The sequence below is a fragment of the Martes martes genome, assembly GCF_963455335.1.
Source record: "Martes martes genome assembly, chromosome: 13".
NCBI classification, from domain to species: domain Eukaryota; kingdom Metazoa; phylum Chordata; class Mammalia; order Carnivora; family Mustelidae; genus Martes; species Martes martes.
In genome coordinates this window covers 12866465-12890150 of record NC_137901.1, presented here as the reverse complement: position 1 = coordinate 12890150, position 23686 = coordinate 12866465, and the positions used below count along the sequence as shown (strand labels likewise).

At 39.5% G+C, this 23686-nt stretch overlaps 2 protein-coding genes across 3 annotated transcripts in view; both read left to right on the top strand.

The window, feature by feature from the left end:
• The window catches only part of SERPINB7 (serpin family B member 7), a 59096-nt gene extending 57774 nt beyond the window's left edge, over positions 1–1322 (top strand). For both annotated transcript variants that reach the window (XM_080822002.1, XM_080822001.1), the window contains exon 8: positions 126–1322. In XM_080822002.1, the coding sequence (XP_080678128.1) occupies positions 126–524 (399 nt within the window). In that variant the 3' untranslated portion in view covers positions 525–1322. The remainder of the gene's footprint in view (positions 1–125) is intronic.
• LOC308354230 (leukocyte elastase inhibitor-like) lies at positions 845–21668 on the top strand (the record flags this gene model as incomplete). Its single annotated transcript, XM_080821595.1, is given in 6 exon segments — positions 845–861; positions 11357–11519; positions 15913–16030; positions 17393–17465; positions 21450–21535; positions 21538–21668. Coding segments are annotated over 6 exon segments (588 nt in total).
• Positions 21669–23686: the final 2018 nt, after the last annotated feature.

The following is a 23686-nucleotide window of genomic DNA, read 5'->3' as shown; positions in this document are numbered from 1 at the left end:
GACCCACTGACGTACTTTTACTCAAATATCCAGAAGAGAGTAATTATGGAAAACCGTCTATCTTTGTAGTTGGTGTTTTATCTGTCCCTTAAGCATATTGAATTGCCTTTTCAATATTCCTACAGATTGAAAACAGACTGACCTTTCAGAATCTAATGGAATGGACCAATCCAAGAAAAATGAGCTCTCAGTATGTTGAGGTGTTTCTTCCTCAGTTCAAGATAGAGAAGAATTATGAAATCAAACACCACTTAAGAGCCCTAGGGCTGAAAGACATCTTTGATGAATCCAGAGCAGATCTCTCTGGTATAGCTTCCGGAGGCCGTCTGTATGTGTCCAAAATGATGCATAAGTCCTACATCGAGGTCACCGAGGAGGGCACAGAGGCCACTGCTGCCACAGGAAATAACATCGTAGAAAAGCAGCTGCCTGAGTCCAGGGTCTTCAGAGTGGATCGCCCGTTCCTCTTCGTCATCAGGAAGGATGACATCATCTTGTTTAGTGGCAAAGTGTCTTGCCCTTGAAAATCCAGTTGGTTTCTATTACATTAGTCCCTACCACATTAAGGAATCACTGCAAGAGGATAGATTTAGGTGTAATTGAAGCACATGGTGTTTCCTTTGTGTTTACTTCCTTTTAATATTGGTCGGCAGATGATTTTGGAGACTTGACCCTTTGCAGACACTTGGTTTGATTGTCCTGACTCTGCTTTAGCCTGTCTACCACTGTGTGCCTCACCTATTTCTAAGTTCATTCTCTTTCTGCCCCAACTCATTCCCATCATTCCTCCCCCCCTCCACCCACTCCTGTCCCCATATTCCCTTGTATCCTGGAGCTGGGCATCATGTCGGGGAACTTCTGGTAAGGACAGTGTTGGAAGCAGCCTAGGGATTTGCCTGAAACTCTGTAGTTATCCCAGTTATCCCAACGTAGTTATTCCAGTTTCATTGCAAATGGGCTTGGAAGGATGCCCAGCTACTGAATATCAGTGTGAAGGATAACCTTTCCCCGCTGACCTAAGAAGACACTGGAGAGTTTCCTTCCACACATCTGATTTGAAATGAGTGTTGAATTTAGATGCCAAAAACTACAGATTTGGGATTGGGGGACAACTGAGATATTTCATTAATAATTTCAAGTTCCTATCTTTTGGGCTTTCCTTGATAGAGACTTTTTTTCCTTGATAGAGACTTAAAATGTACATAGTTTTTCAAACATGATGTATCTTTGAACTTTGCCATTTGTTATTTACAGTATATAGTTCACGTGCTGTATAGTTTATTCTCTGTTTATCGGAATAAATAAATACAACATGGCTGTACAGTGTGATTGTTCTCCTCTGACCAATTGTAGACAACTAGTACTTCCTTTGTTTGCCAGGCCAAGCAAATTAGCAATGAATAGAAAGAATGCTTTTTAAATATAAATTTGATTTGGTTCAATGTTGCTAATTTATTACACATGCAAGTTACTTTTACAGATGCATAGTCTGATAAGGTCATTTTAAATAATTTTAAATACTAAGATTTAAGTTCACAAAACAGATCAAAACTCACTTAGGATTTTATAAGCAGCCTATTGAATTGTTTTTATCACAAAAGACTTTCACCTGAATAGGAACTAAATAAATCTAGAATAGTCTATAGCATGGCACCGTGGTGCATAATACTAGACCTGGCAGCTATTTGATTTTCAACAAATGTAGAATCGATGAATATGACACAAATGTGTTAATGTGACATGATTTAAGAGATGTAAAAAAGCTTCTGATCAAAATAATTTTAAATGCTAACCTGCCATACCCGAAATAACTATTGTCTTTTCAGAGACTATTTTTGGGGGGAGTGAAATTAACCAGTATGCAGTGGTATGTCTCTATCTATCTATCTATCTATATTTTTTTAAGAACTGATTTTTTCTGATTAACCCCATTCCCACTTATTGCCATTCAAAAGTGACATACTTCTAGACTCTGTCCTTAGGCAGTAAAGATATAAGAAGGGGGTGCAGGAGTGTGCATTCTGATGGCAGCCATGCTGTTCAGAAGCATAGACATTCTTGTCTGTTGGTAGGGATTCCTGGGCAGCCATGGTAGGACTCATAACTGCTGAGGTTTGAAGCAAGCATCTGGAGAAAGTGAGGGTCAGGTCTGTGAGGAAATAGTATGGAAAAACTGGTGTGATCTTTTGCTACAACTTCAGTTGGTTGGTCCTGCCCATCCCTATGTCCACTTCATGGTTAAGGGCCCCAGTTCATGCAGAGAAGGGCTACCTTGTCACGATCTAGGCTTCGTTTGGCGTTACTTCCACAAGCTGAACAGCTTCTGAAACTGTGGCAGTTGTGGAAGCATGATGTTTCCTGCGAACGTTGTCATTACGCCTCAGCCCAGTGACAGCAGAAGTAACAGCTGTTGAGCCTCTGTCTTGGCATTGAGCTTCATGCTCCTCGGGGCAGAAGCCATGACTGATTTGTTTTGCATCCCAACATCCCTAGAACAGAACTTAACATACAGTGGGCACTCAGCGTGTCTTCAGGATAAATGTAGTTGGAAGTTCCAAGAGACCTCATGGACCACTTTGGTATAAGATCAAGTCATTGACCTTGTAACCGATTTCTTTTCATACAAAGATGACTTTATCTTTTAGGGTCATGTTTTTTCAATCTTATTTAAACATAGGTATTTCCAAAGCTTTTCTCCTCTTACTCAAAATTCTCTATGTGATCCCATCTGAATACATGGCTTCCATAATAGCTGATGACACCTAGTTATATGGTTAACTTCATCTAAATTCACGACGGCCTCCTGAAAAGTCCACTGAACGTCCTGGAGTAAAACTAAACATATCTCAGCTAAAACACATCACCGTCCTCCACATGATCTTCCTGGGGGCCTGCTTCTAGTAAAAGACAAATATTGTCTAAAACAAGCTCAAACCATCAAGATTATGCTTGTATATTTCTTCTTTTTCACACTGAGACTGTTCACCGGTGTTACCATGAAAATGTCTCTTGAATTTATCTCCTTTTCTTTCTTCCCATCAGCATTGCTTGAGTTTAGACTGTTCACATCTGTAGTTTGTTTCCTGCCTGTTCTCTCTGCCTCTTGTGACTTGCATTTCTCTTTCACTCTTAAGCCCAAAGTCATGAAGATTTCTATGTTTTCTTTTTTTTTTTTAAGATTTTATTTATTTATTAGAGAGAGAGAGAGAGAGATCACAACTAGGGAGAGAAGCAGGCAGAGGGGGAGGGGGAAATAGGCCTCCCGCTGAGCAGAGAGCCTGATGTGGGACTCCATCCCAGGACCCTGGGACATGACCTGAGTGAAGGCAGAGGCTTAACCCACTAAGCCACCCAGGCATCCCAGGTTTCTTTGTTTTCATCTGTAGACACCAGTTACCTTCCTGAAACACATATTGGAACAAGTCACTTTCTTATAAAGCACCGATGGCTCTTTACCACCTAAGGAGGGAGTCTAAACTCCAGCATGACCCTCCAGACCTTCCAGTTTTCCTTAACCTCTTCTCCACCTAGTCTTGCCACTCTCTGTCAGAGACTGAGCTCAACATAATATGGACTAATGGTGGGTATCATGGAGGGCACGTATTGCATGGAGCAGTGGGTGTGGTGCATAAACAATGAATTATGGGTCACTGAAAAGAAATTAAATTAAATTTAATTTAATTAAAAAAAAGAAAACCCAATCTACTATTTCATGTTGTTCAACCTGTCCCCTCTGAGTATCACACTCTCTCCATCTTTGAATTGTTCAAGCAGCTGACCACTTTTATGTTCCCTGGGAGAGCTCCCACGAAATGTGGACTCACAAAACACACCGTGCCTCCTTTTATGAGAGCTATGCTCAAATTTCCTGCTACTTTCTGTTTGCATGTGTGTATGTACACATGTGCATGTGTGCTGCATTGTGTGCGGTGTGCACATGGTTTGCTAGAGTATAAGCTCTTAAAGCGCAGAGTATGGCATACGGTGGGTATCCCTTCCTCATTTTAAATGAGTAGATTTCCCTTAAGGTCCCAAGAAAGGACAAAAATTAACCAGAGAGTGTAGTGCAGATGGAGACTCTGGCCCGATAACAGGGGACCTTGCTAGCCTTTGGTCCCACCTCCACCAGCGCCTCCTTGAAAGCATGCTGTTTTCTGCCAGTCATATGCCAAAGCGTCTATAAGGGCAAGATCTCTTAAGTGGACAGAAGAGCATTGTCAGAACTTCTGTCTCTGCAGGAGCAGAAAGAAGCTTTTTTCCACCCATTTTTCAGTGAAAAGGAAGAGCAGTGTTGTCATCTTCTTCACCACCATCGCTGCTTTATCATTTACAAAATGTTTTCAGAGTGCCACTCACTGTGACATCTCAATTCTCCCTACAATCCTGTAAGATGGAAACTGTTATGATTATTAATATTACTTTCATTTCATAATTATAATTAGGGTCAGAGAAGTTGCCAATTGCTTAAGATCATATGCGCTCTTTCCATCATAACCTGCTGCCTTGGACTTCAAGAATCTCACTTGTGCCTTGGCTCCGCTCAGCGTCCTCATCTCCAATGCCTCACATGGCTCACTCCTTCTTTGGCATACCTACTGGCTGACACCATGTGTCTCTCATGAGCTCAGGCTTTCCTGAGACACCACACCTCTTATAAACTTGGGCAAATCCATAATTAAATGACTCTGTGTTCTTGTATTTGGGTCATTTACACTTTTATGATTCGGGTGACTTAATTTGACTGCATATTATTTGTCTTAATAATGAATTTTTGAAAGTTATATAGGATTGATAATGATAGTACGAACTCTTCTAATCATAAACTCTCCTAAGTATAAACTCTCTGAAACAAGGGACAGTTATTTTCTGCTCACTTTGTAATTTCTCTCCAGCACATTCTATACCCCTTTACTGATTGACAGATTCTACTCATTAACAGAGAAAGGCAGCATATGTGTCTGTAATCATCTTGTTACCTTTTGACACTAATATTTCATTTCTGTCCCTACAGACATCCTAGAATGTGTAAAGACCCAGGACTAGAAGAGCATTCATAAGCTTAATCTTCCTGTAGATCCCAGCAGCACCTTGAAGAAGAGAAGGCATCAACGGGCTTACCTAAAAGTGGTAAAGTGTTGGCTATCAGAACTTAATTGTGTCGTGAGACATTCCTTTGATACTCTCTTTTCTTCTCTTTGTTTCTTGCCTGTGGCATTGTGAACCAAAACAAGAAAATCATTGAACTTGAAACATGAAAGTTCTTTAGTGAAACCAAAGATGACTAATCTTTTGTAAATACTAAGTTTTACTACTGGTTTATAATTTGAACAAAGCAAAATAATATGCCTTTATATACTCAGTGTGTTGGGAGGGAGAGAAAAGGGAGAAGAATGGAAAGTATTTAGAGGGAAAAGAAGATGAACAGAAATTCTAGGTATTTTAGAAATAGTTCATTTTTAAATGCAAAATTTCTCTCCAAGTGTGTCTGTTCAGACAAGACTTGTCAATGTTGTTAAGAGTTTGAGTCTTAGGCTGGATGGAATTATCACCACAAGTTTTGCAAGTCGTGGCAGGGTGATAAGTTCTTTAAATGAGGGCAGAGATGCTGTGGGATGGTGCAGTAGGGGCTTCTAAATCAGTCCTGGAAGGATAGGAAGGCTTCCTGGAGGAAGGACCATTGTAGCTCAAACCAGAAGGAATGAGGAGGTAAAGGGAATGAGAGGAGAGGGGATGAGGGGCTCATTAGAGGCAAGAGCATGTTCAAGGCCCACAGGAGAAAGACCATGGGCTCCTCTGAGATCTGCAGGGGCAACCATTGGATGCAGAGGGCAGAGGGCTGTTAAAGGTGGGCTGGGAGGAACGGGGAGCAGGTGCTGTCCATGGGCACCGCTATATGGAATTTACCTTTCTTCTAAGTTTGGTGCAAGGGCAGGAAGGGCTTCATGGAGGGAAGTGACACTTTCAGGTTTGCATTTTGAAGGATTGTGTTTGGTGTGTGATGCTGAGCTAGAGTGCTGCAGGACTGTTAATGGGCCGAACTGGGCAGTGGTCCAGCTAGGAAGAGCCAAAAGTCTACACCACAATGCAGGCTATAGGGTAGACAGAAGGGAGAGAAACTGACAGATTTAGGAGGCAGTCTTTGATTTAATGAATCTGGGATCAGAGCTTTGTGACAGTGAATTTGAGGGCAAAAGATAAAGACTTCTCAAGATTCGATCTGGCAGTCTTTAAATGATGGTGATGTCAAACAGCCAGAGCAAAGAGGGTGGGCATCAGAGAAAGAGAAAGCTGAAGTGCAGGGGGACCCATGTGAGGCCACTAGGAGCTTTGATAGTCATGATCCTTCACTTTTTGAAGTAAATACTCCCTTTGAGAATCAAAGTATTAAAGCATGCACACATATAAGAACTTAGGTATACAAGTTTAAGTTCAAAGACCTCTTAAATCTCATCCACAGATCTGCTAGATTAAAAGTCATTGTTTTCTATACCTAAGTTAATGCATTTGGAGTGGAAACTGTCCACTGTAACACCAAGAAAACTACAAGATCCATGGTCCACTAGGTACAACTTCTGTGGAATGGGGGCTCCAGGGGTGACCATAGACAGTGACCTGTCCATTTAAACAACTGGCACAATAGGCAGGAATACACACCCTCACTCAAATCTGTGAGTCGGAGTCTTCATAGAGAAGAAGCTTTAATGTGCAAGAGAAGCCAGTAAATGTTCTTTTGTTAATAGCGTTTTTAAGATAATAATAGCACAGAAGTCATTGGGCTGGCCCAGCCATCTCTTTGCAAATGACCCCCTGGTTTTGTCAATAGTCAACCAGTGAATTATTAACTTTTTTTAAAAAAAGTATCTGTTCCTTGGGTCTCCTGGGGAACAGCATCTGCAGATGAATCAAAGTCCTATGAGGTTGGGAGAATTCTTTTTTTTTTTTTTTATTGTGAACCCCTTCTCCTCCTTGAATCCAAATTCTCCTGAAGACTGTATATGAGAGAAGTAAAGTTCTCTTTATTGGTGGGCAAAATGATTCAAGGTAAATTGCTTTGAGCGTCTAGAGATTTAGAGTCATTTAGAAGTTCTTTTCTCTCTGGGAGCATGAAGAACACTGACCCTTTTCCTGGCTTCAGAGTCCCTACAGAGGCCTTCCACTCCTCAATGAACGATACCACGTCTCCCGCATCCCTTTTAGATGGGACTCTACCCAGAGGGAGGATTGCAACCTGAGGTGAGTGGACTTTTGAGAATATAGTCTGAGCATCCAGAATGCCTCTTGCTTATGTTATATGTAATTAAATTGTTTCATTTCTTCCCTTTACCTTCTGAGAACCTGAGAACCCAGTGGAACTAAGGAGCATTTCTTGTGTGCATTCCCTTTTCACTCGGTAGGGTGAAGCCAAACACTGCTTAGTGGTCTGATATGGTGGGCATTTGACAATTCTGTTTTGTGAAGACCCCAATCCAAGTTTTTATTCCTGTGTGTACAATAATTTTATAAAATTCGCTACCAATTCACTATAAAATTTTATAAAGGGTACTATTGGATTTGTGTCCTGTGGTAACTATATTTGGTGTCTGTTTTTATGTTACCTAAACAAATCAAGTGTCATTTAATGGAAATACAAAAGACTTAAATCCTGCCTCTTTTTTATTTCTTTTTCACTGCCTTGAATCTTTTTCTTCCATTAATTAACCTCTTCTTCCTCTGGATATATTTGTATTTTTGATATAACTTTTTTTGATATAACTTTTTAAAAGTAGAAACTTCTCTATGTATGTATATGTGTGTATAATTTGATAAAAAGAGTTAGTACAAATGGTTGGATCTGACTTTAATTGAGCCCAATTAAAGCCAGATAATCATTTATTGGAGGATTCTTTACAAAAAAGGCAAAAATAGCTGCCTTTATTTTTAGCAAAAAATATTTTTATAGCATAGTAGTTATAACCAGTAGGGGTAAATGAAAGCTGAAAGTGGTTAGGGAATTCAGATGAAATGCATGAACTCAACCAGGAGGCCTAATATCAATACATAGATGAAATCTTCAGTTGAACACCAACACCCAGAATTATGTTTTACATGTTACTTCTCTGTACTGAACAATTTGAAAACACTAATCCATTCTAGTCTCTGCACTGTGTTAAATGAATACCTAGTTATATTAGGGCTTAGATTCCTCTTTTGCAAGATGAGACCATTGGGCTAGATCAGCATTTTCCAGCTGTGGGATGGGACCAATTAGTGGGTTGTAAAAACAATTTAGTGAATTGCTGTCAGTGTTTGAAACATGAAAAAGGAGAAAATAGGAAGAGAACAATCAGAATGTGTCATTAACTCTAAGAGGAAATATTTTTTGTGGAACTCTTGTTTCCATTTTGAACACGTGGTCTGGATCACCGTGTAAAAAGTACTTCTTTGTTGGGTTAAAAATCTCTGAAGAGATGTCACGTTGTCCCATCTCTCACATTCTGGTACACTATACTAGTGTCTGAGTTAGAGCCACAACTGATCTGTAACTTGCTTCCCGAGGGAATCCTGCCTGCCTTTGCCTTGAGATGCTTGAAATTTTTACCCAACAAGGGTTACTCCATCCCTGGATGCCTCTATTTTAGACAGAACAACACTTCATCATCTTAAAAAGAGTTGAGGAAAGAAAACTGTTTCCAGTTCCCAAGACAAAACACCTTGTCTCTGCCTTTTAAACATTGATAATATGTTGTACGTGGAATATATACATGCAAATCAACTTTCCAACATCTAAAATATTCCATAATTATAAAATTTATAATTTGTTATAAATTTATTTATATACAATTTAATTAAATACAATTTATTGTATAAAATCCACAGCATTAAACATTTTGTTAAGTCTTCCACATCTCTTGGGTCACAATGTTGACCAGAGAAACAATGTATTTTACTTTGTATATGTCAGGTGACTCACTCTCTACGCTTGGTATAAATACTTTAAATCACTTCACAGTGCAAGGAGAAATGACCCGTGCCTCCAGATTCGGAGAAGACAAGAGGAGCAAACTCTGGGTGCCAGGTAGTCTATGTGTGTTCCAGACACAGCTGTGGGCTCACAGAGCAGAATTTCAGCCAACCTGAAGACAAGGTAAAAATGCAAACTCTAAATCGTCATATCTACTTTGACATGATTTTTGTAACTGGTGATAACTTGTCTCAAAAAGTGTAAGAGAAAATATTTAGTTATAATCAAAGGAAAAGGGCAGTGGAAGCGCCATGGTTTGGGGGACAGTGGTAGGGAGGCACGAATGTAAAACGAGGCAGTATAGTTCTCTTTTCCCCTCTGCGCACTCACTGAGTGAGCTTTTTGATGTCGTGATTTCCAGTACTGATGAGAGCCATTCCTGTCACCAATATTTATTCCCAGGTCAAGGTGAGGACTTTCAGGATGCCTGAACTGAGACTAGGTGAGAAAGTTACTAGTAAATGGCTCTAACACCTAAAAGGAAACTGTGCTATGTGGTACCAAATCGAGATCCTCTTTTTCTAGGTTGTGTCTTTATCTGGTAAATTAGGGGGAGAGATGCGGGGTCTTGAGTCAGGAAAACTGGGTGTTCATTGTGAATTGGGTGTTTTCTAGCTGTGCGGACTTGAGGAAGTCATGCTAACCCTTCTGGGTTCACTTCAGTTTCCACATTTGTAGAATTAATTTTGGGACTTGATACTTTCCTCCTTAAATCTATGACTGTAGTTGGAGTTAATCCATAAACCCTAGAAGAGGGAAGGAAGATAACAGTATTGAATAATGTTCCTATTTAGAGGCTTTATATATATTATCACATTTCACACTCACAATGACCTTGTCTGGTGACTCCTATTTTACAATAAGAGATTTATTTTATAGATAGGTTCAGAGAAGTCAAGTAAGTTACACGCATAACGGAAGGCGAAGTTCACATTAGAAATCAACCTTTTACCTCTCAAAAAAAAAAAAAAAAGAAAAAAAAAGAAATCAACCTTTTCAGGTTTAAAGGCTCTCTGTTATCAAGACCCACTCTTGGCCATGTCAACTAATTGTCCCTTCAGCAGAGCAATCCTATTTTTCAGGTTCTTTGGCTCCAATGAGTATTAATGGGTATAGCCAGAGGATGGTTTTTGATTGTAGGGTCACTGGTGTGTTACCAGGAAATAGACTTCCCAAACAGTTGAGTGTGCATGTGTGGCAGGGGTGGGGGGTAAACAGTGGGTCAGCGTCTCACAAATTCTGAGGAACAGATCTTGGTTTGTTCATCTGTTGCTAGTTTCTTGTGAACTTAAACCCATCTGACTCATATTTTTCTCCCTCCCCCAACTCCATTTCTAGAACATACAGGAGTACATTGTCTTAGAAGATTTTACTTTGTGTTGATGGGAAGAGAGTGGTAGCTTTTAAGCAAGTGGTAACATTTCCAGTCCCTTTGAAATGTGACCTAGCTGGCCAAATTATTCAAACTTGATCTTTGTGCAGGAACTCTTAAGTCTGTTTTATTGGAACCACACCCCTGGGCTGGAAAAGTTGCTTCTGGGCCTCTGATGTTGGCAAAACATTGTATAATTTAAATACTTCAGAAGAAAAAATGATGACTTTTCTACTTGTATCCTCACTCAAACTCAGTAACAACGTGTTTTCCTTTTCAGATGCTTTTTAAGGAAATGCACCATATTGGGTTCTATCTCCTTTTAAAATGTATAGGATCAAGAAAGCATTTTCCTAAAACATGTGGACTTTCTAAGACTGAGATACTCCATTTCCATGAACAACAGATGAAGAGAGAATTTCACACTGATTTGAATATCTTAGTGGAAGCCCCTTAACATGTCCATAGAACAATGTAAATAAAGTCACCAGAAATACAGAACTGCAGCCAGCCTCCTGCATCCAAAACCCTGATGTGGCATCCCAAGCAGGGCCAGGAGCAGGGGCAGGCAAGCAGGTTTCCCAAAGGAACAAAAGTTAAGGAGGCACTCATTCTTAGGTGCTGGCCCTGCGTCTGACTCCGAGTGCACAGTGCTTCCTGAAATTTACAGATATTACATGATTTCATCCTCACAGGAATCCTGTAAGAAAGCTGTTACTTAGCCACAACCAGAGAGAATGTAGACACCCAGAGAACTGAACTAACTCTCTCAGGGTCAAAAAGCTAGAAGGTGGCAGAGATGGAAATGCATTTTGTCCCCAAATCTGTGTTCTTTTTGCTCGCATAAAGTCCTTTTTAGAGCATTTTGATTTCACAAAATCAAAGTAACCATTTCCCTAATTTGAAATAAACTGCTACATAGCAGTGGTTTGATGGACACTTTCATGCTGTTGTTTGCCTTTGTATTCCAAACCCAGCTAAAGGAAGGAGCTCACTCATGGAGCAAATACACAGTTCTGCTTTGATGTTTTCAAGAAGACGAGCTATGACCACACCACTGAGAATATCTTCTTCTCTCCCTTGTCTTCAGGGCTAGCAGCCACCAGTGCATCTCAGATGGAAAAGATATATCACGCTTTCAGTCATGTCTAGAAGACAATCACATGATGATTTCAAGCAATGTCCTGTGAGAGGATCGCCTGTAGACGCCCAAATCTAAACATAGGAGGATGTCCACCTTCACTTTAGGTTACCTATCAAATTGGCTCTTTCAAAAAGTGTTCAAAAGGTAGGATTTCCCATAGCTCTGTTCTGGGGGGCAAGTGATAAGAGAGCACAGCAGAGGCCAAACAGGGGAGGCACTCATCGAGGCAAGACTGACCCAAAGCAGAATTGATATCCATACCTGCATGCCCACCCAGATGCGTCCTCCCAGGGCCTTCCTCTGATGGGTCACATAAAGAATATTTTCAAGGATTTACAATCTATACAGTTACATTTTCAAAGATATTATGAGTGCTTTAATTCAGCCAATGATTCTGGGTGACTGGGAGAAATAGTCCTACGTACATACTAAGTACATACATACATACTCCATCAACATGCCTTCATCATCTCTCTGCTTATTGTAGAGGGAATGAGTAACTAGTGGAACCAAGCTTCTCCCCAGTCAGGATTTAAAATGAGAATGAATTTGAAAAGCTGAAGTCAAACTCTGAGTTTAACGATATATTTTAACCCCCCTAAAAATTAAATGTAAAAGCTCTTGTGTTCAATTTTATCCTGTTTCTGTGCATCAGGAGACTAGGTTCCAAGTGTCTTACCCATAGTAGGTGCTCAATAAATACTTGTTTGTGGTGGGGGAGAAAGAGGAGCATAGGGGAGTGCTGAGGACTACACATTGTAGGATGAGTATGTGCAGAGTCACCTCTTCCCGTCACCCCTCCTTCAAAACAAGACGACCTGCTGGCTGGGGGCTCCTTCTACACTGCTGCTTGCTTTGGGTTTGGCCACCAGAGAGATGGCCTGGCCCCCTGTGCTGAGGGCACAAGTCAAGCAGAAAGCCTGGAGCAGATATAATTCTTTGTCTCTTCTGGCAGCCAAGCAGCCTGAGTTTGCAGAGATCCAAAGAGTTCACATTTTTTCCCTTGCTTCTTCCCATACAAAATGGAGAAAAATCCCTTATATTCTTGTCCCCTTAATGATTCTCTCTCACAGCATTCACAGACCCAGCCAGATGCACACAATTGCACTTTCTTTTGATGAAGAGAATGTGGACCACTGGAACAATACCAGGGGGTGCCATTCATGCAGAGTCCAGGGATTATGGACCAGTTCTGTCCTATGATAAAGGAAATTGCCAGGCCAGCTCAGAGCTAGCTGGAGTCACTCTCCACTCTCCACTTCCATCTCCACTGGAAGCCAGCAGGCAAGAGGCTGGTCGGTTCTTTAAATTCCTCCAATAAGGCAGAGCTTGAGAGGGTGAGGTAGCTTTTTAACAAACAGTCAGAGAGTTCGACATTGTAGAAAGTTCTTCCTAGCCTTGAGCTAAAGTCTACCTCTCCGTAACCATTGCTCCTTTATCATTTTCTGTTCTTAAAAGACATACACAAAAATTATATCCTCTTGCATGTGTATTCTAAGAAAATTGAAATATCTGCTCTGGATCAGCTACTTCTTTATCCCATTTCTACAAAGCATGTTAAATATACTCACCCTTTCAATATTTGAAGAGAGTTGCAATGTTTTATTTCAGCTGTTCTCTGATAAAGGTCTTAGGAAACTACGGTTTCACCTTGGGTTAGTCAATAGGACTTCAGGAAACTTATTAACTCTTTGTGGAGAAAATGATAGAAGGTACTGGAATCTCAAAGGGATACTGTGAAAATCAAATCAGATAATGTTTGTGAACATAACTTGGCAATAATTACCTCTTATATGAATTTAATGATTATCTTTGCATGCTTGGCAAGTAACAATAGTATTAACAGCGTGCAAATGACGTTAAGATCCATTCATTAATCCACATAATAATTCATTCTTCATTCAGCAAATACTTACGGCCTTCCTACTATGTTTGACAACTGAGAATGTAGAGATGAACAAAATGAAGTGACAACACAAATGAATAAGCCTGAATTATTTTTAAGCACCTCTTTAAACCTGTCTTACATTCTATCACAGGGAATATACAGGCAAATACACACACAGGTAAGTACCTACACCTCATCCCTAACACTGTACCACTCAGACTCCTGCTTAAGAACACATGAAAGATTTTGATTTGCAAACTCACCTTTCGTCTTTGAAATAATTTCTTTTTTTAAAATGTGGAACAAAACTAAGAAATAGATATGAGAAAGGTACAATGAATAACAGAAACTTCATAAAGATGTAAACAGTTTAACATTCATGGCAAGAAATTGTTTTCCTATGTCACCATTGGGTCTCTTGGAGTAGCATTTGAATAGCCTTTGAAAATAATTCTTTGTTTCCCATGGTAGGTGCTTCACTTGAATGAATTAATAAGAATGGCAAATTCTTTAAACACAAAGATATGTATAATTCCTACTTCTGTTTTCATTTCTCTTGTGGCAGCTTATCTTTAGTGCATGAGGATGAAAGGTTTAAGGCAATAAAAGAGGATATTTATTCCACATGTCCTTTGAGTCTAGAATATGGATATGTATAGTTAAACTCCTGTACATTGCTGTGTTAAAATAATCATCCTGAGGTCTGGAAACAGGAGATGATGACACTGTCAAAAAATTGAGGGAGAGACAATATTTAAGAAGGGTTATTCTTTTCCTTGAACAGTTAAGTGCAGAAGGGAGTGTAGAGTCAGAGTGATTTCATAGTGGAATCCAAAACCTACCTGGACAATAGAAGTGCCTGGACCTTAGTAAGTGCTCAAAATATATAATTGTATTATTTTTTGAAAAGATAACTAAAGATGGCTTATCTTTGTAAGCCTTATTGTTAAATGCTTTTCCATATTAGTAATTTCTAAAGATACAAGGTAATGTATTCATTTATGTAAGGAGATCTATAGCTTTTTATTTTTTTTAAGATTATTTATCTATGTATTTGAGAGAGAGAATGAGAGAGAGAGAGAGAGTGAGCACGAGAGAGGAGAGGTTTAGAGGGAGAAACAGACTCCCTGCTGAGAAGGGAGCCTGATGTGGGACTCAATCCTGGGACTCCAGGATCATAACCTGAGCTGAAGGCAGTCGCTTAACCAAGTGAGCCACCCAAGCACCCTGTCTACAGCTTTTTAGAAGATATGAACTTCCCATTATTATCTGGTAGGCTACTAAGACCAAACTTCATTGCCCAGAATTCTTATTTATTACAAAATATAGCAAACATGTTCTTCCCTGATGCTAACTATACTGTAATTAATATGTCCATATGAATGTGTGTCCGGGGCCATCTTGTGGAAGACACAGGGCAAGCTCTGCCCAGGGCATGGGCTGTGTCATTATCCCTCATACCCATTAGGTGATTGTGACACGTCGTGGCACCTGCTCTCCAAGCATGGTCTCATTGTCAGATAACATGGTCAGTGAAAGGCAAAAATTTCAATATGTCCAAATGGTGGAACAAGTTTCTTTGATTCCATTTTTTTCCTGAAATTTTGTGTCCTAATGCAAACACAAAACCCTCTCATCTAACCTCAGCTGACACTTAGGTGGGTGATACTAAGGTCCCTGTTTTCAAGTATTTTCTAACTTCATCCTAGTGTGAACAAGAAGCAGGGGTCCATTCACACATTCAAACATTTTTCCCAGAAATCAATATGTCCAGTCAAGTCCACATGGCAAGTGGGATGTTTGCAGAAGTTCCTCCTGGGGAGATAAAGTAGAACATATTTCCATAAGTAAGGTAGAAGACTTTCCTTCTTTTATTTATTTAATTTATTCTAGCACTGTTTGTGTTTTCAAAAGTTTAGGAAAATAAAAAAGATATACATATATCTCTCTATATATACATATAGATATTACTAAGTAGAGAATATACAATATAATTTATATATGCATTTATTTCATATAGAAGGGTTTAGGATTCTAATTTTCAGATGCTAATTTGTGACAGGTTCAATCATGTTTCAGATATGTCAAAACATAATACATTTTACATAGTTTATGGTTAAAAATGACACTGACAAAATTTTGGTATCAGTAATAATAAAAAAAGGAATTGGTATCTTGGAACCCAAGATATCTGACACTAATTACTGAAGACACTAATTCTCCTGTCAGATTATCCTAATTATGCAGTTCACCCTCCGAGGCTGAGAAAAAAGAGAAATGTCTTTGTCATTGAAAAAAATCCTATAGTAATTTGTTAATTTTACTTCACTACATGCTTCAAATATGACAAATGCATGTATTTTTTATTAGTTGGGCCTAGTTCTGCATACTTGCATTTTATATATTTCTGCCTTTATTTATGTATGACTTTTACCATGTATGGTCTAAATGTATTAAAATAATAATTTATTTGCCATGTCTCTTCTTTTTCTATGTTCACTTTGTAGGAATATTTAGACTGTGTTGAAAAATCATATAAACTGAAACCTGAAAATTTGGATTTCAAAAATAATTTGGAAGGAGCCAGGATTCAGATTAACTCATGGATTGAAAATAAGACAAAAGGTAAGAGACCTAAGACTTCTTTTTATCAATCTCCTCCTTCTTCCCTTCTTCTTCTTTTAGGAATAATTTACATCCGCTGAAATGCTCTGATTTTAAAAAGTATGCTTGGACAGTTTTGACAAATGTGTATCAAAACACAGAATATGTCAATCATCCTGAAAAGTTCCTTTGTGCCGCCAAGCAACCATTGATTTGATTCTATCATCAGAGGTTAGTTTTGTCTGTTCTAAAATTCTAAATAAATGCAATAATACAGTATGCACTTTTTTGTGGACTTCTTTTTTCCTTTAGCATGTTATTTTTGAGATCCACTCAGGTTTTTAGATGTCTCAATGGCTTGTGCCTTTTTATTGCTGAGTAGAACTCCATGTATGAATATACCACAGTTTGTTTATCCATTCTCCTGTTGATAGACATTTTCATTTGGGGGTTATGATGAGTAAAGTTGCTGTGAACATTTTTGTAAAAGGCATTTTGTGTACATATCTTTTAATTTTTCTTGTGTACTTAATAGTAGAATTGCTAGGTCCTAGTCTAGAGACATGTTTAACTTCTTAAAAACTGGCAAATCGTTTCCCAAAGTGGTTGAACAATTTTACATTCTCACCAGCACTATATGAAAGTTTCAGGTGCTCCATATCCTCTCCAGTTTTTAGCATTGTGAATATGTTTCATTTAACCACTTCAGTAGGTTTGTAGGAGTATCTCATTATGGCCTTAATTCACATTTCTCTGATAACTAATGACATCAACTATCATTTTTCATATGTTTCTTGGCCCTAATATATCTTTCTTTATAAAGACTTTCCAGTTGGGTTTTCTTTTGATTGTTAAGTTATGGGAAATCTTTACATATTCTGGAGACAAATAATTTTGTCAGAGGCATATATTGCTAATATTTTCTCCCAGTCTGTGTCTTGTGTATTTATTTTCTTAATTTTGTGTTTTTGATGAGCAGTTGTTTTTAATTTCAGTGAAGTCCAATTTATCAGCATGTTTCTTTTATGGTTTGTGCTTTCTGTACATTCTCTAAGAAAGTTCTGCTTATCCCAAGGTCACCAAGATATTCTCTTTAGTTTTCTTTTCCATTTATTGTTTTAATGTTTACATTCAGGTTTATGAATGAGGTTTACCTCAAATTGACTTCTATGTAGGAGGTGAAATAAGGGTAAAGGCTCTTTCTTTTTTCCATGTGAATAACCAGTGGTTTTAAAATAATTTGTTGACAATCTAAAGACATTTTTCATTTCATAAAATGAAAACCCATGACAGTTTCTTTTTAATTTTACTCTTGAGAAGTGAGGAGGCATAAAAAGAATAAAATCTTTCTTCTGCATTTTGTCTTTTGCTTGATTTGAGCAGAAAGTCATTTTCAGTTGACAGTGGTGATCTGCAAAACCACCTACTTCAACCTTCATGTTTTCAGCGTATGGTGGTAGGAGGAGAAATGTGACAGGAAATCCAGAGCTGAATGGTTAATGTGTTAGTATCTCTAAACCACCTCCTAACTGGGGAACTTAATCATCATGTACATTAATTTGTTTTTTTTTAACTTCAACAGGATTCCTAACTTTTTAAACCCCCTTTCCTATCTGTTAAATAGTGGTGGTGGTGAATCTTCATATGACATTTCATCTACATCACAGACTGTTCTGTCTTTCACATTTATAACATCTACTGTCTGATCTAAAGCCAGTGGGGCTAATTCCTAACTGATGGCTGATTAGGTGTGTTTCTCTCCCCAAAGGTGAAATGCAGACCCTCATCACCCAACAACCTCATGGCACCCCATTATTGATGGCTGGTTAGCACCATCATTGTGCCTTTCAGAAAGACCACACCAAAGCAGTGGCTTTCAGGTTGGATGAGGTAGTCTTGTGTCTGAATTAATTTTTCTCTTCAAGGTAATCCTCAACAATTTTGCCCTTAAAACATGTTACATTGTTTCTGTCTTTAGGCAGATAATGAATTTCCAAGTGATTGTCCTACCTGCATACTCAACTAAGTGCAGTGTTGGATTTATAAAATGTTGGTTTTGCTGTTAAGCCTTCTTCTAAATTCTCCATGGTATTTTTACCCTATCTGAAAATAGAAACACTATTTTTGGCATTCCAGTTTTAAAATGAAGAAGTGGTATAAAATATAGGTCTTGGAAAAGTTTAAAATGGCTTTGGGTTAAGCTTAAATCATTATTAAAGAATTATCTAACTGCAAATTGGAAATGAGGCAGGTGATGGAGAATAAGGAATTGACACTTTCAGAAATAATGGGCAGGTCATTTGTAAAATGGGTGTGACCTTAAGCAAAGCCAAACTGGGGAACAAGATTCACAATCACAATAGAAGTTTCCAGGTGTTCTGTCTTACTCGTATCTCCAGGCTTCTTTTCTTCAACTTCTTTTCTTAGTGCCCCAAAGGTGTCCAAGATATCAGGCTGAAACCAAAATAAGACATGTCATTTAATAAGAAAGAATGGATTTTTATTTTATAACTCAGTCCCTAAACCATCAAATGTGTGTATTCTCTCAATTGTATTGCCAACAAATGCTTGAAATTGTTGGTCAACTTAAAATTTGTTATAGTCAACTATAATCAGTACAGATTAGTCACATTTTACTTGGCTCATGGCTGGTTGTTGGTTTACACATATTTTAAAAAAAAATTACACATTGACATGTCTTTTGGACCTGCTACCAACCAACTAAATCGACTTCCACCAACACACAGGGCCCAAACATACAAACTCAATGTTCAGGCTTTTCCCTGTGCTACCTTCTCTGGTACTTTCCCCTGAGCCCCTAGTGGATGCTTTGCTCCACACTGTGATGGTGTCTTCTTGCTCCCAGCGTTGAAAGGATCTAGCCCCTGCAGCTTTCTTTAAACTCCCCTCTTTCCTCCTTTGCTTCTGCATTTTATGCATCTCTCAAGTTCACATTGTTCCCATCTGTTTTTCTCTGGCTACAGACTTCTCATCTTCCCCTTCACTCTTTCTTCATCCCTGGTGGCAAGGATCACTGGTCCTGTGAGACAACCAGGCAGGCACTGGCAGCCCATCATGGGGAAAGAAACCTGGAAAAGAAACCAAGCCATGATTTGCTCAGTATTTCATAGCAACTTGTGTCTATAATGTTATGAGAGCCCAGTTCCCTGGCTTCTCAGTCCACTCTGGCTTGGTGTTCAAGTTATTCAGATGTGTTGTGAACATGGCTGAAAATCAAAATCTCATTTCTTATATATAAATGCATTTCTGCATAAGCAAATGTAGAAATATGATTGCTATAGGCTGTGAAGAAATTCAAGACTGACATGGAAAAGACAGGGTTGGTGAGCATCTATTTTACATTGGAAAAGGGAAAACCTTTCTGATAAGTGAGGTTTGAATTACTGCTCATTAAAACTTATCAATGTTACGTAGTATTATTATTATAGAATTCCTTTCCCATGGTTCGACAATGCATGAATGCTGAATTTGTAGGTGGCAACATTGAAACCTGACCATGGTTTTTGCCACAAACTCACTGCAGGGCTGTGGGACAGTCAGTTAATCTCTCCAAACCTCACGTTTTTCACACCAGGAAGACATTACAATAAATGATTCCTATGGTTCCTTTTAGCTCTTAAATTTGATAATCTCATAAAAGTTCAGTCAAGTGGCATCCAACTAAAATAAACTACATGATTACACTGTCAGTACTTCGTGGTGTCCTTCAGTATCCTTGACATGAGCCATAAAATTGGAACATTTTAGAATAATGTTAAGCTCTCTGAGAAGTAAGCAGATTCTGAAGTACCATCACAGTTGGATGAAATGATCTTAAAGAGGGAATGGGGTACAATTAGTAGGTCTTTGTGGTCAACCAATTATCTCCTGTTATGGTACATCATATTAATTCATCTCTGTGCATGAGAACAGTCATCCCTGGTTTTGTAAATGAGTATGAGTTGAAGGCAGTATATGGCAGATGTCAATTTCATGCAAAACAAACTTTTTTTTTTTCTGCTTGAGATTGCATTGGTTGGTGTCTAATCTGCCTACCTCCTGATAGATTCCAACCCCAAGGCAATCTAAAGGAGACAGGGAACACTTAAACATCCTCCCAAGAAGGACAACTGGAATGAAGAGAAGCCAGAGAAGATGCCCAGTGGAGAGGGAATGAGGACAGGGGCCCGGTGTTAGGGAGCATGTGGGCTGTCTTACAATATTTCACGGCCCTGTGGAAGAAGGAATGCGTAGTGTTCTGTGGCTGCCCAAATGAAAATGAAGACAAATAGGTGGGAATTACAGGGAAGAAGTGGTCAAAATGGGGAGGGCCTTTCTTGCAAGCGGAGCTGGGCAACCACAGAGCCCAGCTGTTTTTATAAAGAGGTGGAACACTGACACAAGGGCTTCTCATGTGGGTGCTGGTTGGTGACACCAATGCTGTGAGAGACACTCCTCGAAGGTCTCTTTCAAATTTAAGATTGTTTCATCCTAATCATTTATGAATGTTGCTTTGATATAAATTCAGCCTCTGTAGATGCCTGACTAATGAGAATGTTGGTTTGAGTTGAGGTAGAAAAGTAAACTGGCGATTCTAGAGTTATAATTTATGTCATTAAGATCAGAGGGTATCAGGTTCCAAAGGTGTCTTAAAAAAAAAAAAAAGATTTTCTTTACTTACTTGTCAGAGAGAGAGAGAGAAAGAGAGAGAGAGAGCGAGTGCGTGAGTGCACAGGCAGGGGGCAGAGGGCGTGGCAGGGGGCGTGGCAGGCAGAGGGAGAAGCGGACTCCCTACTGAGCAAGGAGCCCCATGCGGGACTCAATCCCAGGAGCCCAAGATCATGACCTGAGTCAAAGTCAGATGCCTAACTGACTGAGCCACGCATCTTGACATCCCTCAAGGGTGTCTTTTTAGTGTAGATGAAAGGGGTAGGCACTCACATAAAATGTACAATTATTATACATGTTGTGCTATTTATAGAGGGATCATAAAGGGAAGAGAGTAACAATTCCCTGTGATGATTTGCTTTTTCCCGCGTGACTCTGGGATGGTGTGTCAAGGTGTAGATTCCAGGGCTCACGTGCTTCAGGTACAGTTCCTGCGCACGGCTGCATTTCCCCCATGTGTTCCTATAGAACCTGCTTTCCAAAATGACCAGGGAAAGTAGCCTGACCTATTCAGAACCTCACACCCAGCCCTTAGAATGGTTCACATTTGTGTATAATTTTTTTCTAAAAAATTTTTTTCGTATGTTGCTTCCTGCTTTCTTTCTCATAGGTTACCAACGAAATCACTTAGGAGAAACTGAAGTACTGGATAGGTTCAGCTGACGTGAATGACACAGCTGTGGCTCAGCACCCGCTCAGACTTGACGGGTGTCATGAAAATGTAACTTCCATATTAATGGCTTTGGGAATGATGATGTCTTTGGCCCTCGAGGGCTAACTTGTCTGGCGAAACTGGAGGAAGAGGCTTTGTGGTCTCCACGATAACCCGTAAGGCCATGCTCGAGGTTTCTGAGGGTGATTAGCGTTAACCAACCAAACCAGCAAAGTGGAAAATCCTGACATCTTCAAGGTGGGTAGTCCTTTCCTCTTCTTTATCTTACACAAGGAAACTAAGACATTTCTCTTCTATGGCAGAATCTCCACCCCTTAAGGAAGGGAATGAATTTATCCTCAAACCACTCTCATTCTTCAAATTAGTTGGATTTTATGAGCTTGAAGAAAACTTTCAGGAGAGTTCCAATTGAAAGATGTAAATCAGGCTTCATAGCAATGTTTTTCTTTCAACTACCTTGTGTAGAATATCCAACTCATTCGTCCTTGGGTTGGTTTACATTGGTTAAAGAAATTATAGCATGCCATGAGTTGTACTTACTAAAAAATTAGCATCAACGCTGCTTCTCTTTGGTAGTCTTCAACTCACTCAGAAACCTCATTCATAGGTTGCTAAAACTCAGAATGCCTTTTTCCAAAGAAACAATGTTATTCAGTATGATTACCTCACCACGTGAATTCTTCAAAACTCATTTACCGCATCTGTAGCTGAAGTGTGGTATTAGTGACAGGAGCTAACCCTCGCTGGGCATGAGGCATGTGCCTGTCACTCACATGCATGAATTCATCTAATTCTCATCGAAACCCTCAAAGGCAGAAATCAGTTCTTCCATTTTAAAGATGGGAACCTGAGGCCTGGGCTTAGTCAGCCAACACATAGATAAAAAGAGACAGACTGGATTTTCAAATCCGGAAAGTCTTATATGAGACCCCAGGCCTTGACCATGATGGGCCCTGCCCTATTTACTGATTTGTGTTGTCAGGGCCTCAATGGTAGAAAACGAAGCAGACAGGAACAGAAGGGAGTCATTTCCCTCCTTTCCCTCATGTGGTAATGGACATAGTTTAGAATAAAATTTATAGAAGATTTTCAAGTTGATAAAGAAGTTTCATACTTGAAATCATTTCAAAGGCAAGTGTGCTTTATTTTATGCTCATTCTCTTTTCTGTGTTTGTCTCCAGTTCTTTTTTTTTTTTTTAATTTTATTTATTTATTTGATAGAGAGAGACACAGTGAGAAAGGAAACACAAGCAGGGGGAGTGGGAGAGGGAGAAGCAGGCTTCCCACTGATCAGGAAGCCCGATGCAGGGCTTAATTCCAGGACCCTGGGATCATGACCTGAGCCGAAGGCAGAGGCTTATGGACTGAGCCACCCAGGAGCCCTGTGTTTATCTCCAGTTCTTAACTTCCACCTCCTCTTCATCTCCTCTTCGTTCTTCTGGCCTAAATTACGTGCTCATCGACTCAAATCCCTCTCCAGGGAACCTTGAGAATGGACTGCAAAGAGCTCTGGATTTGGTGTCAGCCTATCTCAGCTGGGGACGAAGAAGCTGACAGGCTTGTGGGAGGCATCCCGATGTCAGGGCTCAGTCTCTTTCCTGTGCAGAGTGGACTTTCCAAGTCAGCCTCCTTCACTAGGCTGCAAGCAGATTCAAAATTCACAAACAAGGAAGGGCTTGATAAGTTGTTTACTTTAAAATCACAGAGGCATCTGGGTGGCTCAATCGATTAAGTGCCTGAATCTTGATTTCAGCTCAGGTCATGATCTCAGGGTCCTGGGATCAAGCCCCGCCTCGGGCTGGGCGCTGAGCAGGAAGTCTGCTTGAGGATTCTCTTTCTCTCTACCCCTCCCACACATGTGCTCTCTCTCTCTCTCACAAATAAATCAGTCTTAAAAAAAAAAAAAAGATTCCATGCTGCCAAAATGCTCAGCTGTCTGGAGCCCTATACAAGGGCCTCAAAGAATGCTCTTTGGGCCATCCCTTCCTTTGATGTGTCTCTCCCTTACTCCCTCTCTGGTTTCTCCCTTTTATGGGACAATTTTGCTCCTTCTTCATGTCTATAGGCTTGATGCTCTAATGCCAATTCCTTACTTACCTTCATGGTGTCATTTTGTAGTCATTCTGCATTTCTAGTTTTATCTGGTGAGAGAGATTCAGAGACATAGTTTTGAGAGTTTTTCTCAGATTTTTAGAATTTGAATTGTATCTCTACTTTTAAGTGAGTCGGGGACACATCCCAACTCGCAACTAGTTCAATCCCTTTGCTTATGTCAGAACATTGCTTTTTAAATTTACCACTTAATTTTTAAGTTTTACCACTTAAATTTAAATTTA